The 12,655-nt window shown below is 38.9% G+C and overlaps 1 protein-coding gene across 1 annotated transcript; it reads right to left on the bottom strand.

Moving 5' to 3' along the window:
* Window positions 1-1,193: 1,193 nt before the first annotated feature.
* On the bottom strand, window positions 1,194-1,883 carry Tpd52l3 (TPD52 like 3). The gene has a single exon (XM_048347829.1). The coding sequence runs from the start codon at window positions 1,881-1,883 to the stop codon at window positions 1,194-1,196; it is 690 nt and encodes a 229-aa protein (XP_048203786.1).
* Between the last annotated feature and the right edge of the window lie 10,772 nt (window positions 1,884-12,655).

Here is a 12,655-nt window from a genome sequence, read left to right as displayed (position 1 = left end):
CAGCAACAACAAAAGTCATAATTCCTATGAAAATCAGGTATCACAAAATTTGAACAAACTTAAAGCAGGTTCCTATAGGTTTTACTGACCTGCCACCTCCGGAGGTTTTGGATTAGCTAAAAACAAGGACAAGACTTGGAGGCAAGCAGAACGGGAACATATACAATCAGTTAATTAGGTCCATTCAAAGGAATATCAGCCTGAATTAGAAGGGACTGCTATTCTTTTCTAAAGGTTTAAACCAGGAATTTATCTTTCTTAAATTTAGAGAGTTTCCTTACTTCTACTTCCTCAGCAGAAGGTGATTAGTAATTGGTAATGGATGCAGAACAGAGGCAGTTTTCTTCCATATTAGGTAGCATGCTACTGTTGCAGAGACATGCTGCACCAACTTTCACTTTAAATTCATTTTAATATTTAAAGATGCTTAAAACTACAAGGAAAAGTAAAAGTTGCAATTTCAGCTTGAATCCAGAACAACTGAAATTGCCTAAACTGAAGTTAAGTTTCTTTGCTAAATTGGGAGCTTTGGGCAGGAAATGAAGTTTTATAAATGTAGTATTACTGTGATGAGCAGTCATATCTTCCCTGCAAGGCTCAGAGAAGATGGAAAGTTTTATTGACCATCATTTAAAAAATGAATAGGGCTGATGATATACACAGCTCAGTAGTACAGCCTTTCAACAGCATGTATGGGGTCCTGGGTTTGAGTCCCAGACAGCCTTTTCAAGGTCACTATGTTTCTTCTGAGACTTAGGGATGGAAGAAAATATCGAGAGAATAATACTACATTATTTCATCCTTTTACCTGTGCCTAATCCTAAATAGAAATCTACTTAGGCCTAATATGGTAGTTTTCTAAGTGTTTGGGTTCTGGCCCAAGACCCTTCTGAAACACTGCCCTGTCCATTAAATGCAACCCTAGAAATGCTAGCATGGAGATACATTTAATGTACATACTTCGGTGTAAAATAACTAGGTATAAAACTTTTCTATCTCATTTACGAGCAGCAAATATCTATGTACAAATGGCATTCCCTCTTTCCTCCCTACAAAAACTGTAGAGTTTTGTCCATTTCCTGGATGAACTTTACCATTGTGGCTAGTGCTTGTTTTTGTTGGTAGAGCTGCAAAAGTGATGAGGGAAGGGGTTCTTCCACTGGGTTGGTAGCCAAGTGAGGTCAACAAATTGCTCATTCTGGTTTGTGGGAAGGGAGCAAGTGATCTTCAGGCATTGGAATAGCATCATCTCTACTGCCTGGAATCGAGAGGGGATCATTAGCGTTCCCCACCGATGTAGGAAGGCAGTCACCGTCAAGTTCTCTGCCACCTACAACTCTTGACTTAATTGTCCCCATCAGCCCTTCAAAGGATTTGAAAGTGGCCGAGTTTTTCATATCTTCAAGCTTCCTACAGATGGCCGAGCCCATGTTGGACAGAGTAGTTGAGGTCTTTTGTTTCATGTAGGTATTAGAGACCTGAACCTCATGCCAGCTCTTGGAGAGATTCTGCCTCAGCCCCACCAAGGCTGTGAGGCCCAACTTCTTCTTGAGTTCCCCACAACGTCTCTCTTTGGCTGCTAACACATCGCGTAGGGTTAAGATTTCTGCCTCCAATTTAGTGAGCTCAGATTTGAGCTCTGTTTGCTGGGCCTCTGTTAGATTTTCTGGTTCAGAAGTTGGATGGGAGTGAGATGTACCCGCAGAGGTATCTGGCATGGATGGAGAAAGATCTTCATTCAGAGAATCAAGGTCCAATTCTTGGTAGAGAGAGTCCAATTCATGGCCAGCAGAGAAGTAATCGTGGCGAGCAGACTCGAAATCTAGGCCTGCAGGATCAGACTCCTGGATAGTGGGAAGGGACCTCAGGACAGATGGGTCCATCTCTCGGCCCACAGAACTGACGGCTTGGCTTGGTAAGTTGATGACCTTGGCCTGTGGAGTTGCTACCTTAAGCTGTGTTCACTTCCGGGTGGCAAGTAGGAAGTCCTGTAGAGTCCTGTCAAGGAGGCGGGACCTCCGGTTCCAAGGGCCGGGCCGTGTCCTTAGCTCTGAAGCTGAGATGCTTTAAGCGTCACAGGGACCTGGTGAGGTAGGTGGTGCCAGGATAATTACTGAGGTGAATAGGTAAGTCCTGGTGTTCACATCAAGTTATCTGGGACCTCATTCTACCACGTCAATGGTTTTTCCAGTGCTTGAAATCGCTTGAACTCTGTGCTAATAGGAATTTATGAAGAAACCTAGTGCATAAAAAAGACCCTAGAATGGAGTAGGGAGTTCAAATCTCTTGGGCCTGTGTTCTTCCTCATAAAGTGGGAGGGGGGGCGAGGAAGGGAGGAATACTTGTACTCTTGAACTTAGTGCTTGAATTCAGAGGCCTGGGTGCTGTCCCTGAGCTTTTGTACTCAAAACTAGCACTCTACCACCTTTACCACCTGAGTGCATAGCCCAGCTTTTCCAGCTTTTTGGTAGTTAATTGGAGATAAGAGTTTCATGGATTTTCCTACCAGGGCTGGCTTTGAGCCTACATTCATTCTGGAAAGAAGAGGGAACAAAGTCCTCGTTTTCTTAAGTTTTGACCGCAGTTTTCTTCTTACCTGTTGGGAATGATAGCATCCTGGAAAGTAAAAGTCCTGAAAGTAAAAGTCCTCCCTAGGACTTTTACAGTAAGAAGAGTCAGCTAAAGAAGGAAAGTGGGCAAGGCTAGTATGTGAGTGAGAAAATACTTGGTCAATTACATGCTGGTGGGTATTGGTTCTCTGAATCCTGCCAAAAAGCCAAAGACTTGACATGTTTCTCTAGTCATAATCTAGAAATTTAGAAGGTGCACTTTTAAAAGGGAGCACATAAGATTGCCATTTCATGAATTACATGCATTTCCAACAGAGGCTAGATTGGGTTCCTGAAATGTCTGAAAGAGATGCAGGTTACTTAAGGGAGTTAGTGCTCTGTTTCTGTATGCATGATTCCAAGATAAATGGGAAAACTTATAGGAAGGATGTATAGATTTTGAGTACCAGGAGATGTACTTCCTGACCTAGGGCAGGATTAAGAGTGGTAGCAGGAGCACTTCCCTTAAGTAGCTGAGCACAGGGTGGTCATCTACAGAGAGGACAGAGCAGAAGTCCATGGAAGGGTAACATTGAGCATAGAGAGAGGTTCCAGAAATACCTGGGGGAAGATGGAGAGGGAAATGGAGAGAGAGAGGGAGAGGGGAGTAATAGTAGAAGATTCATAGGAAGGGGGGGAGAGGGAATGTGTGTCTGGGGGTGGGTGGGTATGTGTGTTCTTGGCATTGAGGGGTAAGAGGCAATAAAATGGGGTCAAAGCTATTTGATTTACTTGCATTTACAAACTGCAGAAGCCTGAGGACATTTGGGTTATTAATAGAAAACTCACAAACTTTTTAAAGGTTGGGATCATAGTGGTAGATCAAAAAATTAAAAAAAAAAAAACGAAACAAAAAACCCAACCCAACAACAACAAACATAACCCACTATGGCCTGGACTAGGTTCCCTAGAAACTTCACTACTCTTGTCTTAAAACTTTCAGGCCTGCTTTGGCAACAGCATAATAACTACTTTTCCCCTCAATTCTGAGAGTCAATTGTAAGACACATCTTCATTTTAGTAAGAGGTTTCTGAAGGAAAGCCAAATAAATTAAATGGCAAATTGATTTTAAGGTGCAAAAATTCCAATGTTAGAAACATTAATTAATGGCTTTGCTTGATTCTTCTTCTGAAACTTAGACTGGATCTTCATTTTTGTGAGTCCTTCCCTTTCTAAAGAAAAATACAGGAGAATTAATGTTCATTGAATATGTCATAATAATAAAAATAATGGAGGTCCCTAATGTCTACTGACATTATTCCCCAGGAATTGTCATAAGTGCATTCACATGTTCCACTTACTTTTTATAATATTCTTGAGAGGTAAGTAAAGCAACATTACTAAGACTAGAGATTTAATTTAGTGAAACTGGTTTTGACACGGAACATAACATAAAAAAAGATATACTATTAATCTTTGTGAGACTCAACTTCCCCATTTTGGAGATCAGAAAATGGAGATGGATAGAATTCAGTTATCTGAGTTTACATGCCATCAGCATGATTTTTCATGGAGTTCACATAATCACTGTCTTTTGGTAAAAACCTGGTAGTGAGAGCTTAGATGGAACCAGAAGACTGGCTCACTCAGGCAGCAACTCAGGAATTTGTTACCTCTGTGTTTTGGGAAAGTTTTGTCTCTCTATTCCACGGTTTACTTATCTGTACAGCAGAAGCAATAATATATTCTTCAATAACTTATTAAATATAGGGAAAAAACTTAGAAGGTGTTTGGCCAATAGGAATATATATATGATATATATATATGCTGTTATTACCATCATTGATGGAATGGTAACTGTCCTAATATTTCTATTTTATGTATCTCTCTGTTCTTCTTTACCTCAGAAAATGAATTTTTCTGCACTGGTGTTTGAACTAAGGACCTTGTGCTTGCTTGACTACCACTTTACCTCTTGAGCTATAGTCCTGCAGGTTATTTTGAGTAGGGAGTCTAGTGAACACTTTCTGCCCAGACTTGCCTGGAGCTCAGATCTTCCAGATTTCAGCCTCCTGAATAGTTAGAATTACAGACATGAATCACTGTTGCATCACAGAAACCACTTTTTTTTTGTCAGTCATGGATTTTGAACTCTGGGCCTGCCTAGGCACTGTCCCTGAGCTCTTCAGCTCAAGGCTAGTGTTCTACCACTTTGAGCCACAGTGTCACTTCCTATTTTCTGGTGGTTAATTGGAGATGAAAGTCTCATGGACTTTCCTGTCCAGGCTGACTTTAAACTGCAATCCTCAGATCTCAGCCTCCTGAGTAGCTAGGATTACAGGCATGAGCCACTGGCACCGTGCATAAAAAAAAAAACCACTTATCTTTAATGCTAGAAAAAACTATTCATATTGAAAATAAGTTGAGTTTTAAACTTTGGATAGGATAATATCTTTTATTGTTTCCTGGACTTTTAGGTTTTCCCTGGAACATTTATTGTCTATCTGTAGGAATTCTTATTTATCTTTAAGTAGTTGTATAAACAAGTTTCAATTCAACATGTCAATTTATGAGTTCAGTGCATCTTTATCAATGCCATCCTTTCCATTGTTCTTTCTTCTGTCTATCCCAATACCTCAAATTACCTGGTTCTATTTTCACATATGTACATTGAGTATTATGATTGTATTTGCTCACTATTCCTCTCTCCATTCATCTGCACCTCATCATAAGTCCAACCTCCCCTAGACAAAACATATTGCAACTACCTGATTAATTTTGCTAAACTGTCATTAATTGTTCAAAGGAGTTACATTCTCATGTTAATTCTTTTGCAGCTACTTCCTTATTTTCTTGATCACTTTATTTTCAGATCTTAAACTTACGTTCTATTTTCTCACAATTTGAAAATTCCCTTCACAATCCTGGCTCTTTTAGCCACATTCCACTGACATGCTTTGGTTCCCTAGGCCAAGAGTGCAACTCTGATGAATAACCTGTAATAAAGTTAGTACTGCCTCCTTTTGGTCCAAGCAGAAGAATCCCAGGGTGTGTTTCAGCATTTCTTAGTGTCACAAATGAAGACCTGACATTGTTCACTGCTTAGTTAATGTTTGATATTAACACCTTTGAAAATTGCATTTGTAAGCTTGTATGTCACTTTTCTGATTCATTTTCTAGTTTTCTATTGGAAATTTTAAGTGATCATGTGGAATACTGATTCTAAATATGAAAATATACTTTTTTGGTCATTGAGTCATTCTTATGTTGGATCAACAAAGAAGAGAAAAAATAGTTGATGAATACTTAGTATGACCTACATATACTTTCTTGTTGTTGGCCTTTAAAAATATTTTTATTGTCAAGGTAATGTACAGAGGGATACAGTTACATACATAGGTAGTGAGTACATTTCTTGTGAAACTTGTTACCTCCTCTCTTTCTCCCACCTTCTCCCACATATACTTGTAAGCACATTACATGTGCTCAAAATTTGGATTTTTTTGGTCAGCTGTGGGGCTTGAACTCAGGGTCTGGGAACTGTCACTGAGCTCTTTTGCTCAAGGCTAGTGCTCTACTACTTTGAGCCATGGTTCCACTACCAGTTTTCTGGTGATTAATTGGAATTAAGAGTCTCATGGACTTTCCTGCCTAGGCTGGCTTTGAACCAGAATCCTCAGATTTCAGCCTCCTAAGTAGCTAGGATTACAGGTGTGAGCCACCAGTGTCAGGCTAAATTTTGATTCTTATAATCTTCCTATGAGGTAAGTATTATTGTTCTCATTTTTGCAGATATAGAAACACACAGTTAAATAACTTGTTCACATTCATAGAGTTAGTAGATGGCAGAACTGGAACTCAAACCTATTTCCATCTGACTCTAGAGTCCAGTCTCTTCTCTCTCTCTCTCTCTCTCTCTCTCTCTCTCTCTCTCTCTCTCTCTTTCTCTCATTCCTGATCTCAGAAATGTCTCTATTATGCGTGTACTATTTTCCTCTTGAGATAGGGTTATATAATTCTCATAATACCTTTGTATGTATTTGTCTAGACTATACTTTTCTAGATTTGCATATAAAATATATAATGCCCAGATCTTGAGTTTATAATTCAAGGAGCTCGTGCATATGCACACACCCAGGTAAGTATCACCAGATCAAGATGAACTCTAGAATACTATATGAAACACTTTTCTGGCACTTTAGGAGACTGTCCAAAGCAGCTTTCCGACCACAGCTGTTCTCTTCACCTAAGCTACAGCTTGTCTGTCCTCCATCAACAAGTTTTCACTGTTCTTGAGCATCTTTTAAATGGAACCATACAATAAGCATCCTCTCGGAAGATTTCTTTCATTTAAAATAATAAGATTTATTTATGTTGTGGGATTTAGTTTTAGGTTTTTAGTGCTGGGGATTGAACCCAGGGCCTATAGCTATGGGCATTTATAATAGTTTCTTGAAGCTGACATTTCATTTTAACTTCAAAAATAATACCATTTTTAATTTAAAAATTTTTGTTTACCTTTTTCTAGTAATACTTTATTTTTTTAGGGGAAGGGGGTGCCAGTCCTGGGGCTTGAACATGGGGCGTGGGCACTGTCCTTGACCTTTTTCTTGTGGAAGGCTAGCACTCTACCACTTGATCCACAGATCCAGTTCAGCTTTTTGGTAATTAATTGAAGCTAAGAGTCTTAGGGACCTTCTTGCCTTGGCTGGCTTCAAACCATACTTCTTAGATCTCTGAGTCTCAGATCACCTGAGTTGCTAGGATTATAGATGTGAACCACAGGTGTTCAGCTACTAATACATTTTTAATACAGAAAATTTGGAAAATAGAAAAAAGCAGAGAAAGAAAAATAAAAGTGATTGGTAAATTCACTAACCAGAGATAATTGTTAAAACTTTTGATTATATATTACTAGTCATTTTCTATGCACATAAAATTACATTTGGATTATATAGATATTTCAGTTTTATAACCTATTGTTTTCCCTCAGCAGTTTATTGTGTGCATTTTTCATGTCATTAAATATACATTCCTTTAAATTATTTAAGAATATTTTAAAGTACTTTTTATTTTAAAAATTATCCTCATTTTTGGTGCTGTGGTAAGGGAGTATCTAAAACATCCAGAAGACACAAAACTCAAAAGGTTACAAAAGGTTACTAAAGGCCCTCTCTCCTATTCCTACTCTAGGAACTCACAGCCCAAGGATCCAGTTTCTGGTGTGTCTTTCTGGAACTATTCTATACAAATATATGCAAGTGAGCCAGACCCAAAGAAACATAAACTCTGTGGTCTCCCTTATTGGTAATAATTAGTATGTGTCTAGTATAGTCATAGCAGATGATTGTAGTTTTTGTTTGTTTGTTTTTGCCAGTCCTGGGGCTTGGACTCAGGGCCTGAGCACTGTCCCTTGCCTCTTTTTGCTCAAGGATAGCACTCTGCCACTTGAGCCACAGCGCCACTTCTGGCCGTTTTCTGTACATGTGGTGCTGGGGAATTAAACCCAGGGCTTCATGTATATGGGGCAAGCACTCTTTGCCACTAGGCCATATCCCCAGCCCGATCAGATGATTGTAATAGCACAAAAGCTAGGGACATATGATCACATAAGATGATGCTAAGACAAATTATCTCCAAAATATGGTAACAGTGGTTTATCATTGATGTTGTTATTTTCAACATACTATGTGAAAGTATTTTTTTCTTCTGTTCATCTTCCCTATGATTTAGCCCCTATTGTCACTGTATTTGATTCTGGTACCCTGGGTATTTTATATATGTCTGTCTGAATCAGGGAAGGGAAGGGGAACATTAAAATGGTGAGACAAAGGGTAAAAGGCAAACTGATATAACAGCAATACTTACAAGACAATATGTTGTTAACCAACTGTACCACTTGGGGGTGGGGGGAATTGGGGAGGAGGGAAGGTGGGAGAAAAATGAGGGGGGGGGGGTAACAAGTTGGACGATATGTACTCACTACCTAACATATGTAACTGTAACCCTCTGTACTTCACCTTGGCAATAAAAATTTAAAAAAGAAAATGTAACCTAAAAAAACCAACAAATATATATAAGTATATATACATATTATTTTTTCCTTGCTATACATGAATCTTAGCATACTGCCCTATTTTTATCTCTTACTTCCTTTACTAAAAAGCCAAATGATTCTATATCAGTATATAAACATGTTATTAAATGCTTGCCTTAGTCTAGTTAAATGAATCCAAATTGCAGCTACACTGAGATACTTTCTCTTTTTACTGGATTCACAAAAATAAAAAGACATTCTGTGTTGTCAAAGGTTGTAATCATGTGATACTGGGAGAGAGTAGATTTCTGTCATGTCTATGGAAAGAAGTTAGGCAATACATATCAAAATTATCATTTACTCTTTGACCAACAATTGTACTTCCAGGAATTTATTTTAGTATCTAATCCTACCTATGAGATTAGCATGCATACACAGGATAATTTACTGTTGCGGTATCTACATAATGTCATGAGGTAGCTGAACTGGAGAGTTTAACTGTCCAGTAAAAACAATAGCAATTAAGCCTTTAATTACTGCTGAACTATAAATGAAGTACTGACTAAGAGAAAGTACATGCATTACAATGTTCCCTTCTCCATGAAGTAGTACCAGGTAGGATAAAAGATTTTGCCTTGTTTGGATCTCGGCGCTGGAAGAAGGAAAAAGGGAAAGAGTGAGAATTGGAAATCCATTGAGTGCTGAAATGAGAGTGGAAAAAAAAGAAGTGTCTGCAAGCATCTCTAACTTCCTCATAATGAGGTCTCAGTACAGGTAGCTGAGAAAGGTCTTTGTTGATAGAGGGCTCCTCATAAAGATGTCTCCAGAAAGAGATGCATGGGTGATGAGTACAGATATATAAAAGAGCCTTGCTGGGGGAAAGGCAGGGAGTCATGAGTCCTTGATCATGGCTGTCTGAGACTATAACATGTTGGCTGATTACCAAGTCTGGAGGGTAGATTTTCCCATGAGTTGTGCCAGGTACAGTTTTGAGTTGCCTGTGGTCAGGCCTGAAAGATCACACACAGAAGTCTGGCCAGAAGTCAGACTCCTCATCAAGATTAGAAACAAAGTTAAATGTTTGTTGGTGGGATATTGACTGTATAAATTTAAGGGAAACCCATACAACACTTTACAGGAAAGCAGCGAAACCAGATTTTCAGTGGCAGTATGATCAAGATCCTCGCTAGAAATAGGTGATTTTCTTAAAATGAATAATTGAAAGGTTAAAGAGGTTTAAAGGAAGCCATTGTTATCAGTAGGCCTGAATGAGTGTGGGAGAGAATGATCTGAGAAGTTCCTGGAGAGATGTGATTTTCGATAAAGGAGCATAGTCACTGACTTCTTTAGTCCAGCCTGGAAAGAGTAAGAGTACTAAACACCAGACTAGTCTCCTTTACCCTTTGATGAAATGAGAAGTTTGACTTCATGTGCTGACACTTTCCATCTGCCAAACCCTATCTGAAGCTAGATGGTAAGGTAACCTGTTTGCCTAGGATGAGCAAGAATAGGGAAATAGAGTAGAGACTGCAGATTGCAGGGGCAAACACTATTCACCGAATGATATTTCATTGTATAAATATACAAATGTTTAATTAGCCATGTGTTTGTGTGAGTTTAGTTATTTATTTTCTTTTTGCTTATAAAATTCATTTAATTAGATCTTTGCATGTCTATTTTAATTTCTGTAAGATTAAGGGAATAGAATGATTTATGATATATCTAACTTCCAGACATACATTATTACAATATAATTTTTACTAGCATAATTAAGGGAGCTTGTTTTATTTTCTGTGACCTTAATAGTGCTAGAGATTATCATTGGTCTTTGCCAGTTTAATAGGTGAAAATAGAAATCTTGATGTTTCCATTTACATTTATTTGCACACTAATTAAATTTTTCTTTTTTGCCAGTCTGGGGCTTGAACTCAGGGCCTGGGCACTCACTGTCCCTGAGCTTCTTTGTGCTCAAGGCTAGTACTGTACCACTTGAGCCACAGTACCACTTTCGGCTTTTTCTGTTTATGTGGTGCTGGAGGAATCGAACCCAGGGCTTCATGCATGCTGGGCAAGCACTCGACTACTAAGCCACATTCCCAGACCCTAATTTAGTTTTAATTAAAAACAATATAAAGGTTTTCATATGGCATTGTTACACTATACTCCATGTTTTACTATAAAACTCATGCTTTCATACGTTCCTGGTATAGTTCAATCAATAGATCCTCTACAGGAACTAAACATGGATATTTTATATTTCTTGCTATAGTTACTTGATGAGTGTTGAGAAAGAGCTTAACTCCTTAACTCATTTTCAAGCAATGTTTTGTCCTACTTTAACACCATATTCTTCTAGACATACTACTGTTTTTGTTTTTTATATACCTCCGTCTGACCTTAACTTTGTGATCTTCCTGCCTCAGCTTGAGTACTGGGATTACAGGTTTGTTTTAGCATCCCTGACTCTTCTTGAACTTCTGATGATTGTTCAATCTGATTTGACTTTCTCCATTTATCTTAAATTTCAAATTTTTTAGATCTTCTAAGTAAGCTACTAGTCTCACCTACTTTATAGTTTCCTCATTTGTTTTGTGGTAGTTATCTCTTTTAATTTCTTTGTTCTTATCATTTATACTTTAAAATTTGTGTATCCCTCCATTGTCATTTTAGTGATCTTTATTTTTTTGTTTTTGCCAGTCCTGGGGCTTGAACTCAGGGCCTGGGCACTGTCCCTGAGCTTCTTTTTGCTCAAGGCTAGCCACTCTGCCACTTGAGCTGCAGCACCATTTCTGGCCTTTTCTGTGTATGTGGGACTGAGAAATTGAAACCAGGGCTTCATGCAGTCTAGGCAAGCTCTCTACCACTACGCCACATTCTCAGCCCATTTTAATGATCAATTTTTGTGCCCAAATTTTAATCTATTTTATTTATTTATTTTATGCTGATCCTGCAGCTTGAACTCAGCTTGGGCTCTATCTATGAACTTTTTTGCTCAAGACTAGCACTCTACTTAGGCTTTTGTGGTACTTAATTGGAGATAAGAGTTCCATGAACTTTCCTGTCCTCGCTGGCTTTGAACTGCAATTTTCAGATCTTAGCCTCCTGAGTAGGTAGGATTACAAGCATAAGCCACTGCACCTGGCTTTCAGCCTCCCGTCTTCTAACAGTAAGGCTTGAGTTAAAACTGTTTTATTGGGTCTCATTTGGTTGCTAAATATTACAGATGTCTGTCTAGTAGACTCAGATAGGATATAAAGAATAACTATTTAGGGGCTGGGGATGTGGCCTAGTGGCAAGAGTGCCTGCCTCGGATACACGAGGCCCTGGGTTTGATTCCCCAGCACCACATATACAGAAAACGGCCAGAAGTGGCGCTGTGGCTCAAGTGGCAGAGTGCTAGCCTTGAGCAGGAAGAAGCCAGGGACAGTGCTCAGGCCCTGAGTCCAAGGTCCAGGACTGGCCAAAAAAAAAGAATAACTATTTAGCAAAGAGAGCCTTCAAATTGCTTTAGATTAGTGTGAGAAGGTGCCTCAGTTTCCTTTCTGACTATCCAGACCTGCTCTGCTTTCTGCTTCCTTTGATTCTCCCCCTCATCTTCAGTTACTTTCTGAAGTCTCACTGCAAATGAAACCAGGTCCTGAAATAATGATGCCATTAACTGTGTGGCGTTGAGTACACTTGTTACATCCGCTCTGTTCTGCACTCCTTGATTACATAGCATCTATGCTTCCCTATCTTGTGGCCAAATTTTTACAACGTCTGTGAGGTGGTATGTTATATACTACCCAGCTGCTCCCACAGGATTGCTTGATACTTAGATTTGGGCAAATTAATACCTTGAAAGAAAAAAAAATATTGTTTGCAAAGATGGAGAGCATTGTGGGTGAACAATTAGACATCAAAATGCTTTTGGCACACCGTATCATACAATGACAACCAAAAGGAGCTCGTTAAATTATCTCACAGTGAGGTTCACAGTGGGCCAATGCTACCTTGATACTCAGCTTTCAATTAGATTTCTAGTTCTTCACTCTTAAATACAGAAAGACAATTACAGATTATAATTTA

The sequence above is a fragment of the Perognathus longimembris genome, chromosome 1, assembly GCF_023159225.1.
Source record: "Perognathus longimembris pacificus isolate PPM17 chromosome 1, ASM2315922v1, whole genome shotgun sequence".
In the NCBI taxonomy this organism is placed as follows: domain Eukaryota; kingdom Metazoa; phylum Chordata; class Mammalia; order Rodentia; family Heteromyidae; genus Perognathus; species Perognathus longimembris.
The sequence above is the reverse complement of the archived record's forward strand: the minus strand, read 5'-3'. Positions and strand labels throughout refer to the sequence as shown.

What these genes read in the sequence shown, in the direction of transcription:
- Tpd52l3 (XM_048347829.1), bottom strand. Translation starts at nt 1,883, where the DNA reads ATGGACCCATCTGTCCTGAGGTCCCTTCCCACTATCCAGGAGTCTGAT.